The 20,669-nt window shown below is 43.3% G+C and overlaps 3 protein-coding genes, 1 long non-coding RNA gene and 2 other non-coding genes across 7 annotated transcripts in view; 3 read left to right on the top strand and 3 right to left on the bottom strand.

Moving 5' to 3' along the window:
• Positions 1 to 4,389, bottom strand: part of bmp7a (bone morphogenetic protein 7a) — a 9,982-nt gene extending 5,593 nt beyond the window's left edge. Inside the window, exons 1-2 of the mRNA XM_027023335.2 lie at positions 3,793 to 4,389; positions 232 to 415 (exon numbers count right to left, since the gene is read on the bottom strand). Of these exons, the coding sequence (XP_026879136.2) occupies positions 232 to 415; positions 3,793 to 4,186 (578 nt within the window). The 5' untranslated portion in view covers positions 4,187 to 4,389. The remainder of the gene's footprint in view (positions 1 to 231; positions 416 to 3,792) is intronic.
• Positions 4,390 to 7,336: 2,947 nt separating this feature from the next.
• On the top strand, positions 7,337 to 8,701 carry LOC118240369. 2 transcript variants are annotated; one of them, XR_004775369.1, is made up of 5 exons: positions 7,337 to 7,415; positions 7,687 to 7,790; positions 7,987 to 8,021; positions 8,235 to 8,297; positions 8,489 to 8,701. It is a non-coding gene; the product is annotated as an uncharacterized LOC118240369 (long non-coding RNA). The 2 variants fall into 2 exon arrangements; XR_004775368.1 differs by having other exon boundaries at positions 7,687 to 7,777.
• Positions 7,830 to 7,921, top strand: LOC113585681. The gene has a single exon (XR_003411532.1). It is a non-coding gene; the product is annotated as a small nucleolar SNORD12/SNORD106 (small nucleolar RNA).
• Positions 8,335 to 8,423, top strand: LOC118240396. The gene has a single exon (XR_004775400.1). It is a non-coding gene; the product is annotated as a small nucleolar SNORD12/SNORD106 (small nucleolar RNA).
• Positions 8,702 to 9,049: 348 nt separating the features above from the next.
• LOC113568300 (CD226 antigen-like) lies at positions 9,050 to 10,941 on the bottom strand. Its single transcript, XM_035520473.1, has 4 exons — positions 10,859 to 10,941; positions 10,286 to 10,603; positions 9,803 to 10,114; positions 9,050 to 9,684 (listed from the first exon to the last, which is right to left on the bottom strand). The coding sequence occupies exons 1-4, from the start codon at positions 10,887 to 10,889 to the stop codon at positions 9,521 to 9,523; spliced, it is 825 nt and encodes a 274-aa protein (XP_035376366.1). The 5' UTR covers positions 10,890 to 10,941; the 3' UTR covers positions 9,050 to 9,520.
• Positions 10,942 to 16,795: 5,854 nt separating this feature from the next.
• Positions 16,796 to 19,213, bottom strand: LOC118240385. Its single transcript, XM_035520599.1, has 4 exons — positions 19,081 to 19,213; positions 17,885 to 18,202; positions 17,400 to 17,711; positions 16,796 to 17,281 (listed from the first exon to the last, which is right to left on the bottom strand). Exons 1-4 carry the CDS (start codon positions 19,211 to 19,213, stop codon positions 17,118 to 17,120), a joined length of 927 nt encoding a protein of 308 aa, XP_035376492.1. The 3' UTR covers positions 16,796 to 17,117.
• Positions 19,214 to 20,669: the final 1,456 nt, after the last annotated feature.

The raw sequence follows: 20,669 nt of genomic DNA on the forward strand, positions 1-20,669 counted from the left end.
ATTTCATCTTGTATAGTTCGTCCAGGCATTCTGTGAGGTTTTCATATTAAACTCCAGTAAACTCTTAACGTGCCACAGCTGCTGACTTACTTCTCACACACACACACAGACACACAGATCAAGGACAACCGTAGCATCTTAATCTGCAGCCAAGACTTTGGAGCAAAATTTTGAGCACAGAGGTTATGCATGCATGCGTGTGTGAAGTGTGAGTGCTATCGTTTGCATTACCTGCCACCCTGCTCTTGGAGCAGCTGGTACACTTGGATGCGGAACGTCTCGTTTTCGTAACGCTCACGCACAAAGTCCTTGTAGATGCGTAATTCAGCGGCAGTTATGACCTCGCCATCTGGGATGCGGGAGAGGTCAAATCGGTGGTACTGATGGAACACACGTGGCTCTTCCTCAGGCTCCACTAGAAACAGGAAACATGCAAATTCACATGCTACTCACCTTGCAGGGCAACCAGAGATGGCCTTGCTTGGCCCTACCTACACGTCATTACAACAAGCTATTGGTGAATTGCATTGCAATACATAACTACTTCATCTTGAACTGGCCAAACACACACACACACACACACACACACACACACACACACACACACACACACACACACACACACACACACACACACACACACACACACACACACAGTGCTCTGTCAGAATAGCTTGTGGAATGAAACACAGAACTAACGCTTGATTGGCTCACCCACATCAGTGGGTCCAAAAAAAAAGACGTTCACTCCCTTAAGCCAGATCCTGATCTGGCGGATTGGGAGTGCGGAGCACATGAACGGGACAGGGAGGGGTTGCTATGGGCTCTGCTTCCACTGGATAGAGAACCAAATCGCACACATGTGTCAACCACAAGAAAAGGTCTGGAAAAGAACTGGCCCGGAAACCAGTGGTGCCCCACACACACACACAGAGATGGGATTTATGCACGTGCACATGAATGAACACACACAGGAACTAAAGTAGTCGTTGTAGACCGTCCCCAGTGAGTTCAAACGAACTCTCGTACTGGTCTCACAATGCAAGCAAGCAGTCACGTTCTCGGTTGCATCTACAGAACTGTGTGTGTAAGAGCAACTACTCCAGACGTTCCTCTCATCCCCCCTGGCTGTTGTAGTCATGGATGGAAATGACTATTTTGATTTCCAGATGATGGCATCATCTGGAGATTTGTATTTCAAATATCTGTCCATTTTTTTTTTTAAAGTATCAGAAGGACAGGACAAGACTGCAGACACTGCCGCACGGCACCATCAGATCCAGATGCCTTTGCAAAGAACCGGGGCCATGGGCAACCCTGGATTGCTGGTCAACATCAACATCTCTCTCTCCTTTCTTACACTCGGGCGGAGCTGCAGATGGAGATCATGACGCGCCGAGATGTTTGTCGGACTTCGTCAACAGAGTGACATTTATGAGCGCGTTCATACACGCACCCTATAAACCAGCACAACTGCTCCACGAAGCACAAAGTGCACCCGGCGTGCATGCAAGTCTGGAAGTTTGCCGAGGAAAAGCCATGATTTCAGAAGGAACTCTTGGCAGCTGTAAACTCAACCCTCCTCTCCACCTCCACTATAAAGTGCTGTCTCCACCCCAGGCTGGCCAAAACAGCTGAGGTCCTCTCAGAGTTTCCAGGCCAGGCGCTTCCTGGAGATTTCTGGGATGCCGTTTTCACAAAAGTGTGCAATCCACTCGTCCTTTGGAAAGACGCTTTTTTTCCTGCCAGTGCAAATGGTGACAGGTACCACCCAATGTCCGGGCAGGCGGGGCAGGGCAGGGCATTGGGCATCCATGGCAATAAAGATGGCTATTGCTTACCCCTTTCAATACACACATCCTGCTTGGAGGTTGCCACACATGACATCATAGCCTACAGAACAGCCGTAATGCATGAACCCAAACTGTTTCCATTGCCCTGAAGTAATGACTATGCACAGCCAAGAGAGAGAGCTCATACTGGGAGTGCATACTAGAGGCTGTGAGTCATTTGTTTGACCACAATTAAACATTGGAAAGAAAAGCAGGAGCGTTTTATGGAGGCAATAATTGCTTGTAAGGGTTTGGTTTGTTTACGTTGAAGACCATTACCCACAAAGATCAGCACTCGTATGCAAAGCGCTCTCTGTACAAGCACTACAATACTCAGCTCTTAGTTATAAGGCTCATGTGGCAAGATACAATGCAGGGCAGGGCATATGTTTTTAACTGATGTCACCACTGCACGTAAAACAACGGTGGGGTTAAATTGGTTCCAGAGTTTATTATTTGAATTTTTTATTTTTTATAAAAATGGACAGAATTTTCTTCAGCCTTGGTAAGACACACAGGTAGCAAAAATATCCAGTACTCCATTTGGCATGGATGTATTCATGCGACAGACATAGTAGCTGAAAGTATTAAGAATTTCAAAATCCAAGCCAGAACTTTTTTTTTTATCCAGTTTTTGGTTTCTATCATTATTTGGCCCTATAAGCACCAAGCTTTAACATGAACTAAACTATACTTCCTGCAGTTAACATTCCAGATTGACCCCAGAAGGTTTAATAGCTCTATAACCAGAGAATGTACTGTAGAAGAGGACACTCCTGCCCGTCAGTCTGGTTTCAGTCCATCTTCACTGTTGTTCCACTGGTCAGGGGTCCAAGCGTGCTTGGACTCCACCAGGGATGGGTACCAAAATCCTACCAGACTGAATCGCAACGCAGATTTCGGTGCCATTTAAAAAGGGTCAATTTGGCGAAAACTACATTTACATAATTTTTTTTTCCACTTATGCCAGTTGCAGTCAATCAGCCAAGACATGTTTGGTGTCCATGGTCTTTGGTTTAGGTGCATGAGTCATCACTCATTCATCCAATCGTCGGGTGCGGTCCTGAACTGACCTGTCCACCCACTCCAGACACACAACCTGAGGAGGAAACTGCTCTGTTGATCATCACAGGTGTACAGAAATGTCCTGTAAGAGGGCAAGCCCCACGTACACTGTTCGCCTCTACCAATTCCTCATAAGATCACATCAGGATAAGAGCTGCTGTTTGAGTACAGAAACACCAGGAGCAGCCTGGTGTCCAAGAGAAACAAAGTCGGGATTTGGGCTTAATAAATGCAACACTGTCCAAGGAAGTCTCAGTCTCAGCCCTCCAGATGCACAAATACACACTAACAAATGCATGTGCGCACGAACCTTCACCCACACATGCATCTGCAGTAACCCTGTCCTCTAAACAACAACAATAAAGTTTTTTAAATTATTATTACTTGTAAAAATAATTAAAAACGCATCTATGTGTGTCTCGTGCTCTCTCCCTCCCTCTCCAAATACAAAAATCCTAACCAGATTTCTTTTTTTTCCCCAGGAAGTTCATAAAATACCTTCCATAAGTCTGGTCATGTGAATCAAAGCTCTTCTCCCAGCTTTGAGGGTATTCACAGCACGCATATCAGACATGTGGATGCTGTCATGACATTTACTTGTCCCTTCAGAGAAAAGAGCAACGACAGTCTTACTTGTACACAAATAAACCAGACACACAACTGGGACCTTCACTATAGCGACGCAACAGAAAATCCCTTAAAATACACCTATATAGATACATACATAGATAGACAGATAGACACATAGATAGACAGATAGATACATAGATAGATACATAGATATAGCCAACGTAGCCGATGCGCAACAAACGAGCGCCTACTTACCGAACCCAGCTCAGCGCGCGCGCGTTAAGCACACATCCTAAAATGCGTGTGAATAAGTGATTTCACTCACCCAGATTGACAAAACTCATCACCATGTCTGCGTCCATGAGAAAGCGGCTGTCTTGCGGGGCCACGGCGTGCGGTCCCGGCGTGGCGGAGGCTGGCTGACGGGAGTGCACGTAGCCGCTGCGCGTCTCTCCCTCCGGGAGGATCGCGTTGTACAGGTCAAGCATGTACAACGGCGCCGCAGTCTGCTTCTCGCGGACGAGCGGCCGCGGTCGGTGGGGCAAGCCCAGAAGAGACAGGATCTCGCGCTGAATCTCCCGGCGCTCCTGGGTCTTCAGCCTCCGCTGCGCGAGAGCGGCGCGCGTCTCACCGTCCAGCGTGAGGTTGAGGGACGAAGCTTCCGCCACAACGCTGCACACCATCACCGCTGCCACGCGCAGTCGCCACAACGTAAACATGCTGAAAACCACTCTGTTAACGTTCCGTTTCCCGTAATTACCGTTTCATTTCTGCAAATGCATGTGTAGTTAATGTTCCATAATTCAACTGCTTAGATTGTTACAGAATTTTCATGAATCTTCTTTGCACTTGTGTGTTTGGGCGGGGGGGAATGATCAAAGGTCTTAAGGCGACTTGACCAACACTTCTCTCTCGTGCCCGCGTCTAGCGCGCGGACAGGTCCAGGGGTGCTGGAGGCAGACTTTAAGTAGCGCGCGGAACGTTGTGGGTGGAGCGTGCGCGCATCACCAACCTTTTCGGCGGTTCCCTTTAGAAAGGGTGTGGTGAGGGCAGGGGGCAGAGTTAAATGGAAATCCTTCACTGTTGATAACACGAGTGAAACTTGTTAAGGTAGCAAAAGAATATGGCAAAACAAAGCAAAACAAAAAACAAAAAAAAACTCCACCTGAACGCAGGCACAACGTGGGGGCTGCTAAATGTTAAAAAATAATATCAAATGTTATTGTCTAATAGCTTCTATGGTGTGAAACAGTTTTAATCAATCACCAGTTAGGATCATGCATTTTTCCCATTTATGCTCGAAAGTAATGTACATTCGGTCATAAAAATATAAACAAATTCAGGGACGTCTTCAATTCTGACAAAAAAGGTTGTTGTGTTTTTTTTTAAATGGAGATGCCATATAATTGTATTTCCTATGCCCATTAACGTGGTTAAATGTGGCAGCAGTGTTGATGGTTGATAATGCCTTAAATAATGAAGTTCCAAACTCTGAACTCTTCAACTGCTTCTAGTAGTATCTAGTACTACATTGCATTTGTCAGTTACATTTTTCAGTGATTTAATTTACTATTTTTCCTCATCCCCCATTAAAATTATTTTCTGGCAATTACACTGCACCTGAGTAGCCTAACGTAGCTCTGGCCAGGGGTGTAGTGCAAACTTCTGGGGGCCCATCGCAATAGGCAGGGTGGAGGTGAGGGGCAGCTTGCTGCCCCCCTGGTGTGCACACCCTGCGTCCCCCTTCCTTACACCAGTGACCCTGACCCTGCCTGATCTGATTGATTAGAGAAGTGACATCAGGTTGACAGTCATCCTTTAGAAACTCTGCAGACAGCACGACTGCTCTGACTCTTGGCTCTGGTCTGCTCCTCCCCACTGCTGGGCTGGTGCCCCCTTTCCTGGTGCCTCGGTGACTGTAGCCAGGAGACAGCAGCCTAGCGACCAGCACCGCCCTCCTGCCGAGCCTGCACTGTCTCTGCCTGTTCCAGACAGGGCCCAAAGGTCAAATGCGTCCCACACCCTGGTTAGATCATATGCATGGTGACCTCGCCACCTCTGTCCCCTGGGCAGTGGCTTCCACAGTCTCCAGACAGGCAATGAGCATGTGCTGCGCCGAAGAAGACGTTTTCTCGCAGGACATGTTCTTCTTCTCTGTCCGCGTTCACATTGATGATAAGGCAAATATCTGCTGCTTGTGTTACACAATTAGCACGAAGATGATACCATCCTTATACAGCACATCATAACCGTATACACTGGAAACATCTCAGTCTTATTGATGAAAATAATACACTAATTTACTCTCATCAGATAAATCTCTCTCCTGATGTATAACTAATCCAGTCATTGAATCAGTGATCCGATCACTGACCCCCCCCCTTAGCATATGATCGTTAAAAGGCTGTTCACACATGCCTGCAGCTTGTCAAATGTAAGGAAATCCTCACACGATATTGATCTGTTGAAGGAATAGATCCATATACACGCAACATTCAATAAGTAGTATGAACATATGAATATTTAACTAGACATTATGCATTTGGAACACGTGGCTTGTAAACATATAATCTAAAGAGGAACCTTCTAGGTGAGGTAAATACTCAGATGTTATGATGAAACTGCACATCTGTTTCCTTGTGTGGGAGTGGGCTGCAGTCAGCTGTTTACGGTTGCTTGAGAAGCACCACTGGGCCACGCAGACACAAAGTGGGAAGGAATCAGTGGGTAATATGGGACAATTCCTCATTCACGGGCGGACTTACTGAACTGAGACAAAGAACTGGGATGTGCCCTGGCAGTGCTGACTTCACTATGGGGTAGTGAGGGGAAACTGAGGGAGAGGAGCACAGGTGTTAATGGTGACAGAGATAGGTGCTAATTGCTCTGTGGGGAGAGATAACAAGTGTTCTTGTGTGTGTGTGTGTGTGTGTGTGTGTGTGTGTGTGTGTGTGTGTGTGTGTGCTGTGTTTTTAAGATTAATAATTATTTTATTAAGCCAGTTAGTAGCCTACATCATTTCTATTTATAGAGACATCGTAAATGTAAGGAAGAGGAAATGCATCCAGTCTATTCTTAGGGAGAATCCGGTGACTGTATTAACGAGTAACGAGTCGAAAACGTTTAACCTAAACCTAATACGTCTTAAACTGGCAATTCAATATGAGCTCACAACCAGTGTTCAACATATTATAATGCGTTGTCTTTTGAAAACTGATCATTTCAAAGCAAGATATTTCGAGTAGCCGAACTGATGGGCCAACGTGCTGCGCTCAACAATATCTCTATCTAGTTTATACTGCCACCTAGTGGATAAGATAAAATACGTCAGTGTAAACGGAACACGATACATATCGTTACCTATTCACAAGATATAAGGACATAAAGTAGGCAAACCTATAACATTGATTGTAGTAGGTAAAAGTTATGATAGCAAAACTATAACATCGACTGCAGTAGCTATAAGTTATGATAGCAAAACTATAACATCGATTGCAGTAGCTATAAGTTATAATAGCAAAACTATAACATCGATTGCAGTAGCTATAAGTTATGATAGCTCGGTTCACACAACTTAAACAAAGTTATTTTTCTTTAATTATTAACACACTTTTTAGAAAAACGTAAGTTTAATCTTAAATGAATCATAATTAATCTTAGAGATAATTATGTAGGCTAAATGATCCCACTAACTCATACACAACAAACACACCACATATAAAAGGAGGTACTAATATTTGTTGAAGTATTTAGAATTTCTATGACATCAGTTATGTTATTAATTTTATTCTGTAGGCCTACATGCCACCCCCCACCCCCCCCCCCCACTCCAAAAAACTACACTAACCAAAAGAAAAGAGCCTACACAGCGCATGCGCAGGAACTGTGCCAAAAACACTATATAAGCCCTCGGCGCACACACGCCTGTCCCATTTTGCTGCAAAAAAGGTAAGGTTGTGTTTTGTCTAGTCTTGTCGTTTGCGTGATACTTTTAATTTATATTTGATAAGAATAAGTAATTATATTAATACCTTGCGCAGAAATACCGCAGCTGTGTGTTGTGTTTCCCACAAAAGAATGTTAAGCTAGGCATCGCTTTGGGCAATCCATGCACAAGTATTCTGGTCCTTCTACGTTCTTCGTTTTATTGTGCTAGCTGATAAAAATAACTAACGTTTCATTAAACAACTTCTAACAGATTGTCGTCCGCATTTTTTAGGCAACACGTGGACGGGCAACACGTGGACGGCTCGACAGCCACAATGGCGGGCTCCGCGTACCTGGCAGCGCTCGCAGGGACGATCGCGCCGGTGAGCTGCTCGGGTCCGTCCGTGTGGATTAGATTTCTTTCTTTTTTTTTTCTCCCTCGGCTCTGATGACTATATACTTTTTTCCCCAGCAGATCGACTCTGTTGACTGTACAAAATTTAAGCCAAACCGTCTGAGCTGCGGCAAACTCTTGACTGTACAAAAATGTTACCTTTGTAAGGTCCTTTACGGTTTTGTTTTTTAATTGTAGGTGTGGAGACTTAATGGGTGACGGACTTGGGCCCGGTGAGTTTGTGTAGTGTCGTTCTCACACTTCCCTTTGACTGCAGTGATTCTGGATCTGGGCGCTCCTATGTGTTGCTGGCATTGTAGTGTGAACGGTTTCCCTCAGCAGTGCAACCATGTGTATTAAGCCAGAATTTTCTTAAATTGCTTAATATGCATCTATTAAATCTACCAAAAATATGCTCTCATCACAAATGTTTCTCTGAATCTTAGGTTCCCTGGTACTTTAAGACTGGAATCTAGCATGAGGGTGCTGGTGTCCTCCATGTTGAAATGGTGCGTCTTAAGCTCTCTAGACTGCTCGCTCATTTGATCCAGTGTCTGTGATGACTTTTTTTTCCCCGGCAGACCGACCATGTTGACTGCCTATGAATTTAAGCCAAAGACTTCTGAGCCACTGAATGACCAGCAAACTTTAAAATGGAATATTTCGGTAAGGTGCTATAACCAGTGTACTTCTGTTGCAGGGACACTTCGGATGGCTGACCTGCCCCTTCAGCTGCTACTAGTCGTGTTGCCCTCTTTGAGGTGGAGCTGTCCTTACTGGTAGTCACGGGCTTGAGTCGGAAGAGAGCAGAGTTGGAGTCCTTGTGGTGTTAAGATGTCTGTTCCTTTCCCCTCCTTTTAATTTATTTTTTTTTTAAATAAAGAGGCTTGTCAAAGCAAGAAGTGGAAATTAATGAGTTGGCTTTAGTCTGCCAACTTGGAACCCTTCTGCAATACTTTATATAATGCAAGAGATCTCTTATATTGTGAGAAAGATGTGGAGTCATTGTGCTGTTTTTTTCATTTAGCATTTAAATGTACAAATAGTGACTTAATAGTGTTATCTACTCCCAAAGTGTCATTGGTACACTGAGCTGGAGTTAAAAAAAAAAAAAAAATTAACTGATACAACCAGAAATGAGTTAGAGCTGAAACCTAAATTGAGGTCCTAAGACTGAACTGTTTGACCATATGTTCATGAAGTAATACATTTCTATAGGACCTCTTAAAATGGTTTACAAAAAGAAATATGGAAAATGGACCACAAAAAGCTTTGTCCTGATATCATAAGCAAAGTACATGACAAATGTTCATAAACTAGACATGATCACTTCAGTTACAGAATAAAATGACAAGTTTAAAGTAGAATTTAAAAAAAACCTGTGAAGGGAAGGAATAAATGCATAGTTTTGTCCATTAAAAAAAAGTGAAACAGGCAAGGTAAAAGTACAAATGGGGTAGCTCTTAAACTGCTCTTAGGGCTTAGTGTATAGATCTGCAACCAGTAGGTTAAGTGTTTTCATTGTACATATGTAAACACTAAGATGGATGCTAAAGTGTCTACTCAGCTGAGCTTAGCCTTTACATTCACTGTTTCTGGTCTGGCATGAAGCTACAAAGTTGTTGGTGCAGGATACTGGACTGTTAATGGTGCTCCAAAAAACCCTGAGATGACTAGTCCAGGAATGGCCGAGTTGAAATCTTGAGGGGTTCAGTTTCTGCAGAAATGCTCGTCAGCTCCTGAGGAGGAACTTTATCAGATGCTGGAATGGCTGACATCTTTTGTACCTTCTCCAAAGGTAAACGGCAAGGACCATGGATACGGCTGTGAAAGCTGTTATAACCACTCCTATAGACACTCCAGTTCCAAAACTGAGACTTCCATCTGTTTTGTTGTCTGATTTAAAAAAAGAAAAAAACAAAATGGCTTGAGTATTTGACAGTTCCTCATTTTATGTGAACCCCACTCAAGTCTACGCAGAGTTTTAGAAACGGTTACAATATAAGCAACTCACTTTCCACTTTCAGCAGGACTGCACGCGGTTCTCCTTCCCGGGATTCATCATGAATGGTACACCGATAAATTCCCTCATCTGATTCGGAAACCGATCCGATGTGGAGGGACAGGTCACCATCTGCAAAACCTTTTGACAGCATACATCTTTCTTCGTAGCCTCTGCCATGGGTCACAGTGCCAGTTTTACTGTCGTAGTGCAGAACACGTTGTCCGTCTTTCTGCCACTGTGCGTCCCTGGCATCCCTTCGAGTGTCGCCATAGCAGGGGAGAGTGATGTTCTCCAGCTCTCTCGCCACCACTACAGTAGGAACTGAGGGACAACATTTCATGTTAGTTATTCATTTTCTCTCAAGTAAACTACTTTAGCAACACCTTTCACAAGTGTCAGTGTAACCCGGTAGGATAATGACTGTTAAACGCTCCCGCTTATCTCACTTCAGGCCTCTTAAGAATGACAACCACCTCCTTCTACGACACTTACCAAAAACATGGAGCTTTACATCAGCTGTTTTTCCTCCACAGCTGCAGGTGTAGGATCCGATGTCATTATAGACAGCCGGACTGATCAGAAGGGAGATGTTCCCTCGTGTGGCGTTTCCCGTGAATGTAAATCTTTCCTTAAAATCAGCGCCGATCCTGCACGTCCCGCTGACGCAGCGAGCAACTGTGGTTGTGTCAGGAATGAACCTGCTCCAGTTATTATCGCCATGGCAGACGATGGCACATGGAAGAACTGCCGGTTTGCCCACAATAGCTTCCACGACAGTGAAAGATGAGCACACGAACTTCGACAGGTAAACTAATAAAAGAAACAAAATAACACAAAGTAATGTGTTGAGGGACATGCGGTTTTCCCGGCTCGTCTGCAAGTTCGGTACAAGAGCGGCTAGGCTACAAGGCATCTTGGTAACTCGGCCGAAAGTTAGGACACACAGGCATTGGGAGCTCACGAAGCAGAAGACAAAGCACGACTGCCAAGTTCCTGGTCATGGCTCAACATAACTTGAAAAGGAGAATTTCATATGGAATTGCGATAAAAGCGATACAAACTTACCGATTAGGCAGAGACTCAAAACGATCCTCATATTGTAGCTTTGGCGTGGAACCGCTGTGCGCCAAGCGCTTAGCCTGCATGGGTCATACCATTTTCGCGCATGTGGGTGGGTGGGCGTGTCAAACCTGGAAGAACTACCGGTTCGCCCACAATAGCTTTCACCACAGCGAAAGACGAGCATACGAACTGAGAAAATAATAACGTGTCGAACGACGGTAGCCGTCAAAGCACAAGACAACACAAAACTGCCTACTCATGGCTAAACATAACTTGACAGTGAAGATTTCACACGGTATTGAAAAGCGATCAAACTTACAGATTAGGCAAACGCACACAGCCAAAGTGGTCTTCATGTTGTGGTGCAGGAATGGAGTATACCTGGCGGTGCAGAAAGCGCCTGGGTTTTAACGGCGGTTAACGCGGAAGCTGCTTATTGATGCCGACAGGTTTTGGAGAAAAGCTCCAGATTTGAGGAAAATGGGCTCTTGATGGCTATATCCTCCCGAAACACCGCCATGTGTGTCCTCTGTAGTGACATTGTTTTTACTTCTGTCATTTTACAAGGTATGTGGTGGGAGATTCCCAAAACTTTTTTTTCTGTCATTATGAAATGGCTTCCATAGAAACAAGTACATTTTATGGAAAGAGAAAAGGTAAGTGAAATATTGATTAGTTACTGATGTTTAACTATAATGTTTTTATATTGTATAAAATAAAAAGACAAACAAGAAATTTTAAAGAAACAGAATGAAATATGATTTTTGTTTCACTGAAATATGTCAGTACAGACTGAGAGTTCACTATGCACCTGTATAGCCGGAATGTCAAAAATAGAGAAAAGCTTTTTTCCCATTAAAATGATCCTGATGTCCTCTACAGTGGACATACTGTTAAATTAAGAATAATATTAATTTTGAAACTGTGAATTGTAAGATGTTTGTCTTACTCTTGAGACAGAAAATCACAAAAACCCTAAATTTAAATATATTTTTTTCACTGGGTCTCAGGATATATGAAATGCTCAGACCCTCAAAGGCTCACTGGTGTCACGATATGGCCCCTCTCCCTCGAAGACTCCAAGAGCCTCAATGAGCGTCCAAGGCTCAACACACACATCAAACCAAGGAACAAACCAAGGCTCCGCCCAAAGTATCTCGCTCTGTCAGGCAGCGTCATCGTCTCACCAGGACTCTCCCTTACCTAAAGATCACAGCCTCAGAGCTCCTGCGCCTACACCTAAAGTCATGGGGCTCTACGTTTATGAAGGGATTGTGTCAAGATACGAAGTCTTTGTGTGTGTGCGTTTGTGTTTGCATGGTCACGACCGCTCGTGTTTCTCACCTGATCCTTGTTGTGTCATTACCGTACGCTTCTGTGTGTCTAGTGGTGGATGTTACTCAACCCGTCCCCGTATTCTGCTCTGCCTCCTCAACGTTACACAGAGAATGTATAGAAGTGCCTCTCTTTATTAACAATTAGACAAAGCCTTAAACGTAAGACCAGACGAAGACAACACACTGATACATGCAACAAGGGAGGAGGGGAGGACCGCGGGCGTGAGGCTTGGAGGGGCGTCTGCTTTTAGGACATCAGCCCTCATACAGTAAAACTAGTACAGAAAAAAGAAAACCAAAACGCTTCCCCTTCCTTTGTGATACCAAATGTCCGCCAACTCAAGCTGTCGAATGTTTGTCCGGTGTGTCATTTTTGCTCCAAAATACTGTCGTCAACACAGGTAATGGAGGTTTCTTTTGCTTGGATTAAGTGCCAGTAGACCAAGAACAGATTCAAGAAGTTGTATCAAAGCGCTAGCTCGAAAATCAGAGTGCAGAAGCAGCATTGGCTCAAACTCAACTCAGTGCTGAAACCTGAATTGAGGACCTAAGACTGGGTGGTCAGCCCTGAAGTGTGTGTGTGTATATATATATATATCTCATGGGCTTAATTGAAGCATTGATGGTAATGTTTTATTGATTTCAATATAAATTCTCCTGAAGGGGTAAAGCTTTGGTATGGCAAGTTGGTAACTGCACAGGAGCCGTTACTGTACTGAGCTCTATTACTAGGACCCATTTCACACAGTACAGAGTAGGGCTGAGTGACGATTCACCATCCAGATATTTACTATAGGTAAGAGTGCTATTGAGCTTTGATTTACATCTGAAGGACAAACTGTCAAATAACATTTGATTAAGTCAGAGTAAATTGCAGTAGAACATCTTGCTTCTCTTTGTGCAATGTGACTTGCAAGCATGAGAGCAAAGTAAATGTATTAAACATTTTAAAGGATCCTAAGTGGGAGATGTAATCAGAGAGGATTGGTTGTCAGAACATGTCCATAAAGAAGTACTACATTTGTATAAGACCTTTATTAAAAACAAATAATTTATAGAATAAATAGAATACATAGAAGAATAAAGCTTTACATCCTGTCTGAAGTGTCTATCCATCTCTAACAACTAAATCCACTGGGTTAAGTGTTTTCATTGTACATATGTAAACACTAAGATGGATGCTAAAGTGTCTCATTGTAGCTTCATGACAGACCAGAAACAAAGTTGTTGGTGCAGGATGCTGGACTGTTAATGCTGCTCCAAAAAAACCTGAGATGACTAGTCTACGAATGACTCAGTTGGAATCTTGGAACGGTTCCATTTCTGCGGAAATGCTCGTCAGCTCCTGAACAGGAATGCTATCGGATGCTGGAATGGCTGACATCTTTTGTACCTTCTCCAAAGGTAAACGGCAAGGACCATGGATGCGGCTGTGAAAGCTGTTATAGCCACTCCTATAGACACTCCAGTTCCAAAACCAAGACTTCCATCTGTTTTGTTGTCTGATTTAAAAAAAGAAAAGAACAAAATGGCTTGAGTATTTGACAGTTCCTCATTTTATGTGAACCCCACTCAAGTCTACGCAGAGTTTCAGAAACGGTTACAATATAAGCAACTCACTTTCCACTTTCAGCAGGACTGCACGCGGTTCTCCTTCCCAGGATTCATCATGAATGGTACACCGATAAATTCCCTCATCTGATTCGGAAACCGATCCGATGTGGAGGGACAGGTCACCATCTGCAAAACCTTTTGACAGCATACATCTTTCTTCGTAGCCTCTGCCATGGGTCACAGTGCCAGTTTTACTGTCGTAGTGCAGAACACGTTGTCCGTCTTTCTGCCACTGTGCGTCCCTGGCATTCCTTCGAGTGTCGCCATAGCAGGGGAGAGTGATGGTCTCCAGCTCTCTCGCCACCACTACAGTAGGAACTGAGGGACAACATTTCATGTTAGTTATTCATTTTCTCTCAAGTAAACTACTTTAGCAACACCTTTCACAAGTGTCAGTGTAACCCGGTAGGATAATGACTGTTGAACGCTCCCGCTTATCTCACTTCAGGCCTCTTAAGAATGACACAACCACCTCCTTCTACGACACTTACCAAAAACCTGGAGCTTTACATCAGCTGTTTTTCCTCCACAGCTGCAGGTGTAGGATCCGATGTCATTATAGACAGCCGGATTGATCAGAAGGGAGATGTTCCCTCGTGTGGCGTTTCCCGTGAATGTAAATCTTTCCTTAAAATCAGCGCCGATCCTGCACGTCCCGCTGACGCAGCGAGCAACTGTGGTTGTGTCAGGAATGAACCTGCTCCAGTTATTATCGCCATGGCAGACGATGGCACATGGAAGAACTACCGGTTCGCCCACAATAGCTTCCACCACAGTGAAAGACGAGCACACGAACTGAGAAAATAATAACGTGTTGAACGACGGTAGCCGTCAAAGCACAAGACAACACAAAACTGCCTACTCATGGCTAAACATAACTTGACAGTGAAGATTTCACACGGTATTGAAAAGTGATCAAACTTACAGATTAGGCAAACGCACACAGCCAAAGTGGTCTTCATGTTGTGGCGCAGGAATGGAGTATACCTGGCGGTGCAGAAAGCGCCTGGGTTTTAACGGCGGTTAACGCGGAAGTTGCTTATTGATGCCGACAGGTTTTAGAGAAAAGCTCCAGATTTGAGGAAAATGGGCTCTTGATCGCTATATCCTCCCGAAACACCGCCATGTGTGTCCTCTGTAGTGACAGTGTGTTTTTACTTCTGTCATTTTACAAGGTATGTGGTGGGAAATTCCCAAAACTTGTTTTTTCTGACACTATGAAATGGCTTCCATACAAACAAGTACATTTTATGGAAAGAGAAATGGTAAGTGAAATATTGATTAGTTACTGATGTTTAACTATAATGTTTTTATATTGTATAAAATAAAAAAGACAAACAAGAAATTTTAAAGAAACAGAATGAAATATGATTTTTGTTTCACTGAAATATGTCAATACAGACTGTGAAAGAGTTCACTATGCATCTGGTCTAATATCACCTGTATAGCTGGAATGTCAAAAATAGAGAAAAGCTTTTTTTCCCATTAAAATTATCCTGACGTCCTCTACAGTGGACATGCTGTTAAATTAAGAATAATATTAATTTTGAAAAACTGTGAATTGTAAGATGTTTGTCTTACTCTTAAGAGACAGAAAATCACAAAAACCCTAAATTTAAATACTTTTTTTTTCACTGGGTCTCAGGAGGATATATGAAATGCTCAAAGACCCTCAAAGGCTCACCGGTGTCACGATACGGCCCCTCTCCCTCGAAGACTCCAAGGGCCTCAATGAGTGTCCAAGGATTGACACACATCAACCCAAGGAACAAACCAAGGCTCCGCCCAAAGTATCTCGCTCTGTCAGGCAGCGTCATCGTCTCACCAGGACTCTCCCTTACCTAAAGATCACAGCCTCGGAGCGCCTGCGCCTATACCTAAAGTCATGGGGCTCTACGTTTATGAAGGGATTGTGTCAAGATACGAAATCTTTGTGTGTGTGCGTTTGTGTTTACATGGTCACGACTGCTCGTGTTTCTCACCTGATCCTTGTTGTGTCATTACCGTACGCTTATGTGTGTCTAGTGGTGGATGTTACTCAACCCGTCCCCGTATTCTGCTCTGCCTCCTCAACATTACACAGAGAATGTATAGAAGTGCCTCTCTTTATTAACAATTAGACAAAGCCTTAAACGTAAGACCAGACGAAGACAACACACTGATACATGCAACAAGGGAGGAGGGGAGGACCGCGGGCGTGAGGCTTGGAGGGGCGTCTGCTTTTAGGACATCAGCCCTCATACAGTAAAACTAGTACAGAAAAAAGAAAACCAAAACGCTTCCCCTTCCTTTGTGATACCAAATGTCCGCCAACTCAAGCTGTCGAATGTTTGTCCGGTGTGTCATTTTTGCTCCAAAATACTGTCGTCAACACAGGTAATGGAGGTTTCTTTTGCTTGGATTAAGTGCCAGTAGACCAAGAACAGATTCAAGAAGTTGTATCAAAGCGCTAGCTCGAAAATCAGAGTGCAGAAGCAGCATTGGCTCAAACTCAACTCAGTGCTGAAACCTGAATTGAGGACCTAAGACTGGGTGGTCAGCCCTGAAGTGTGTGTGTGTATATATATATATCTCATGGGCTTAATTGAAGCATTGATGGTAATGTTTTATTGATTTCAATATAAATTCTCCTGAAGGGGTAAAGCTTTGGTATGGCAAGTTGGTAACTGCACAGGAGCCGTTACTGTACTGAGCTCTATTACTAGGACCCATTTCACACAGTACAGAGTAGGGCTGAGTGACGATTCACCATCCAGATATTTACTATAGGTAAGAGTGCTATTGAGCTTTGATTTACATCTGAAGGACAAACTGTCAAATAACATTTGATTAAGTCAGAGTAAATTGCAGTAGAACATCTTGCTTCTCTTTGTGCAATGTGACTTGCAAGCATGAGAGCAAAGTAAATGTATTAAACATTTTAAAGGATCCTAAGTGGGAGATGTAATCAGAGAGGATTGGTTGTCAGAACATGTCCATAAAGAAGTACTACATTTGTATAAGACCTTTATTAAAAACAAATAATTTATAGAATAAATAGAATACATAGAAGAATAAAGCTTTACATCCTGTCTGAAGTGTCTATCCATCTCTAACAACTAAATCCACTGGGTTAAGTGTTTTCATTGTACATATGTAAACACTAAGATGGATGCTAAAGTGTCTCATTGTAGCTTCATGACAGACCAGAAACAAAGTTGTTGGTGCAGGATGCTGGACTGTTAATGCTGCTCCAAAAAAACCTGAGATGACTAGTCTACGAATGACTCAGTTGGAATCTTGGAACGGTTCCATTTCTGCGGAAATGCTCGTCAGCTCCTGAACAGGAATGCTATCGGATGCTGGAATGGCTGACATCTTTTGTACCTTCTCCAAAGGTAAACGGCAAGGACCATGGATGCGGCTGTGAAAGCTGTTATAGCCACTCCTATAGACACTCCAGTTCCAAAACCAAGACTTCCATCTGTTTTGTTGTCTGATTTAAAAAAAGAAAAGAACAAAATGGCTTGAGTATTTGACAGTTCCTCATTTTATGTGAACCCCACTCAAGTCTACGCAGAGTTTCAGAAACAGTTACAATATAAGCAACTCACTTTCCACTTTCAGCAGGACTGCACGCGGTTCTCCTTCCCAGGATTCATCATGAATGGTACACCGATAAATTCCCTCATCTGATTCGGAAACCGATCCGATGTGGAGGGACAGGTCACCATCTGCAAAACCTTTTGACAGCATACATCTTTCTTCGTAGCCTCTGCCATGGGTCACAGTGCCAGTTTTACTGTCGTAGTGCAGAACACGTTGTCCGTCTTTCTGCCACTGTGCGTCCCTGGCATTCCTTCGAGTGTCGCCATAGCAGGGGAGAGTGATGGTCTCCAGCTCTCTCGCCACCACTACAGTAGGAACTGAGGGACAACATTTCATGTTAGTTATTCATTTTCTCTCAAGTAAACTACTTTAGCAACACCTTTCACAAGTGTCAGTGTAACCCGGTAGGATAATGACTGTTGAACGCTCCCGCTTATCTCACTTCAGGCCTCTTAAGAATGACACAACCACCTCCTTCTACGACACTTACCAAAAACCTGGAGCTTTACATCAGCTGTTTTTCCTCCACAGCTGCAGGTGTAGGATCCGATGTCATTATAGACAGCCGGATTGATCAGAAGGGAGATGTTCCCTCGTGTGGCGTTTCCCGTGAATGTAAATCTTTCCTTAAAATCAGCGCCGATCCTGCATGTCCCGCTGACGCAGCGAGCAACTGTGGTTGTGTCAGGAATGAACCTGGTCCAGTTATTATCGCCATGGCAGACGATGGCACATGGAAGAACTGCCGGTTTGCCCACAATAGCTTCCACGACAGTGAAAGATGAGCACACGAACTTCGACAGGTAAACTAATAATCAAAGAGAAAATAATAACGTGTTGAACGACGGTAGCCGTCAAAGCACAAGACAACACAAAACTGCCTACTCATGGCTAAACATAACTTGACAGTGAAGATTTCACACGGTATTGAAAAGCGATCAAACTTACAGATTAGGCAAACGCACACAGCCAAAGTGGTCTTCATGTTGTGGTGCAGGAATGGAGTATACCTGGCGGTGCAGAAAGCGCCTGGGTTTTAACGGCGGTTAACGCGGAAGTTGCTTATTGATGCCGACAGGTTTTGGAGAAAAGCTCCAGATTTGAGGAAAATGGGCTCTTGATGGCTATATCCTCCCGAAACACCGCCATGTGTGTCCTCTGTAGTGACAGTGTGTTTTTACTTCTGTCATTTTACAAGGTATGTGGTGGGAAATTCCCAAAACTTGTTTTTTCTGTCACTATGAAATGGCTTCCATAGAAACAAGTACATTTTATGGAAAGAGAAAAGGTAAGTGAAATATTGATTAGTTACTGATGTTTAACTATAATGTTTTTATATTGTATAAAATAAAAAAGACAAACAAGAAATTTTAAAGAAACAGAATGAAATATGATTTTTGTTTCACTGAAATATGTCAATACAGACTGAGAGTTCACTATGCACCTGTATGGCCGGAATGTCAAAAATAGAGAAAAGCTTTTTTCCCATTAAAATTATTGTGATGTCGTCTACAGTGGACATGCTGTTAAATTAAGAATAATATTAATTTTGAAAAACTGTGAATTGTAAGATGTTTGTCTTACTCTTAAGAGACAGAAAATCACAAAAACCCTAAATTTAAATACTTTTTTTTTTTTTCACTGGGTCTCAGGATATATGAAATGCTCAGACACTCAAAGGCTCACCGGTGTCACGATACGGCCCCTCTCCCTCAAAGACTCCAAGGGCCTCAATGAGTGTCCAAGGATTGACACACATCAACCCAAGGAACAAACCAAGGCTCCGCCCACCGTATCTTGCTCTGTCAGGCAGCGTCATCGTCTCACCAGGACTCTCCCTTACCTAAAGATCACAGCCTCGGAGCGCCTGCGCCTACACCTAAAGTCATGGGGCTCTACGTTTATGAAGGGATTGTGTCAAGATACGAAGTCTTTGTGTGTGTGCGTTTGTGTTTGCATGGTCACGACTGCTCGTGTTTCTCACCTGATCCTTGTTGTGTCATTACCGTACGCTTATGTGTGTCTAGTGGTGGATGTTACTCAACCCGTCCCCGTATTCTGCTCTGCCTCCTCAACGTTACACAGAGAATGTATAGAAGTGCCTCTCTTTATTAACAATTAGACAAAGCCTTAAAAGTAAGACCAGACAAAGACAACACACTGATACATGCAACAAGGGAGGAGGGGAGGACCGCGGGCGTGAGGCTTGGAGGGGCGTCTGCTTTTAGGACATCAGCCCTCATACAGTAAAACTAGTACAGAAAAAAGAAAACCAAAACGCTTCCCCTTCCTTTGTGATACCAAATGTCCGCCAACTCAAGCTGTCGAATGTTTGTCCGGTGTGTCATTTTTGCTCCAAAATACTGTCGTCAACACAGGTAATGGAGGTTTCTTTTGCTTGGATTAAGTGCCAGTAGACCAAGAACAGATTCAAGAAGTTGTATCAAAGCGCTAGCTCGAAAATCAGAGTGCAGAAGCAGCATTGGCTAAACTCAACTCAGTGCTGAAACCTGAATTGAGGACCTAAGACTGGGTGGTCAGCCCTGAAGTGTGTGTGTGTATATATATATATATATATATATATATATATATATATCTCATGGGCTTAATTGAAGCATTGATGGTAATGTTTTATTGATTTCAATATAAATTCTCCTGAAGGGGTAAAGCTTTGGTATGGCAAGTTGGTAACTGCACAGGAGCCGTTACCGTACTGAGCTCTATTACTAGGACCCATTTCACACAGTACAGAGTAGGGCTGAGTGACGATTCACCATCCAGATATTTACTATAGGTAAGAGTGCTATTGAGCTTTGATTTACATCTGAAGGACAAACTGTCAAATAACATTTGATTAAGTCAGAGTAAATTGCAGTAGAACATCTTGCTTCTCTTTGTGCAATGTGACTTGCAAGCATGAGAGCAAAGTAAATGTATTAAACATTTTAAAGGATCCTAAGTGGGAGATGTAATCAGAGAGGATTGGTTGTCAGAACATGTCCATAAAGAAGTACTACATTTGTATAAGACCTTTATTAAAAACAAATAATTTATAGAATAAATAGAATACATAGAAGAATAAAGCTTTACATCCTGTCTGAAGTGTCTATCCATCTCTAACAACTAAATCCACTGGGTTAAGTGTTTTCATTGTACATATGTAAACACTAAGATGGATGCTAAAGTGTCTCATTGTAGCTTCATGACAGACCAGAAACAAAGTTGTTGGTGCAGGATGCTGGACTGTTAATGCTGCTCCAAAAAAACCTGAGATG

The sequence above is a fragment of the Electrophorus electricus genome, chromosome 20 (assembly GCF_013358815.1).
Source record: "Electrophorus electricus isolate fEleEle1 chromosome 20, fEleEle1.pri, whole genome shotgun sequence".
NCBI classification, from domain to species: Eukaryota; Metazoa; Chordata; class Actinopteri; order Gymnotiformes; family Gymnotidae; genus Electrophorus; species Electrophorus electricus.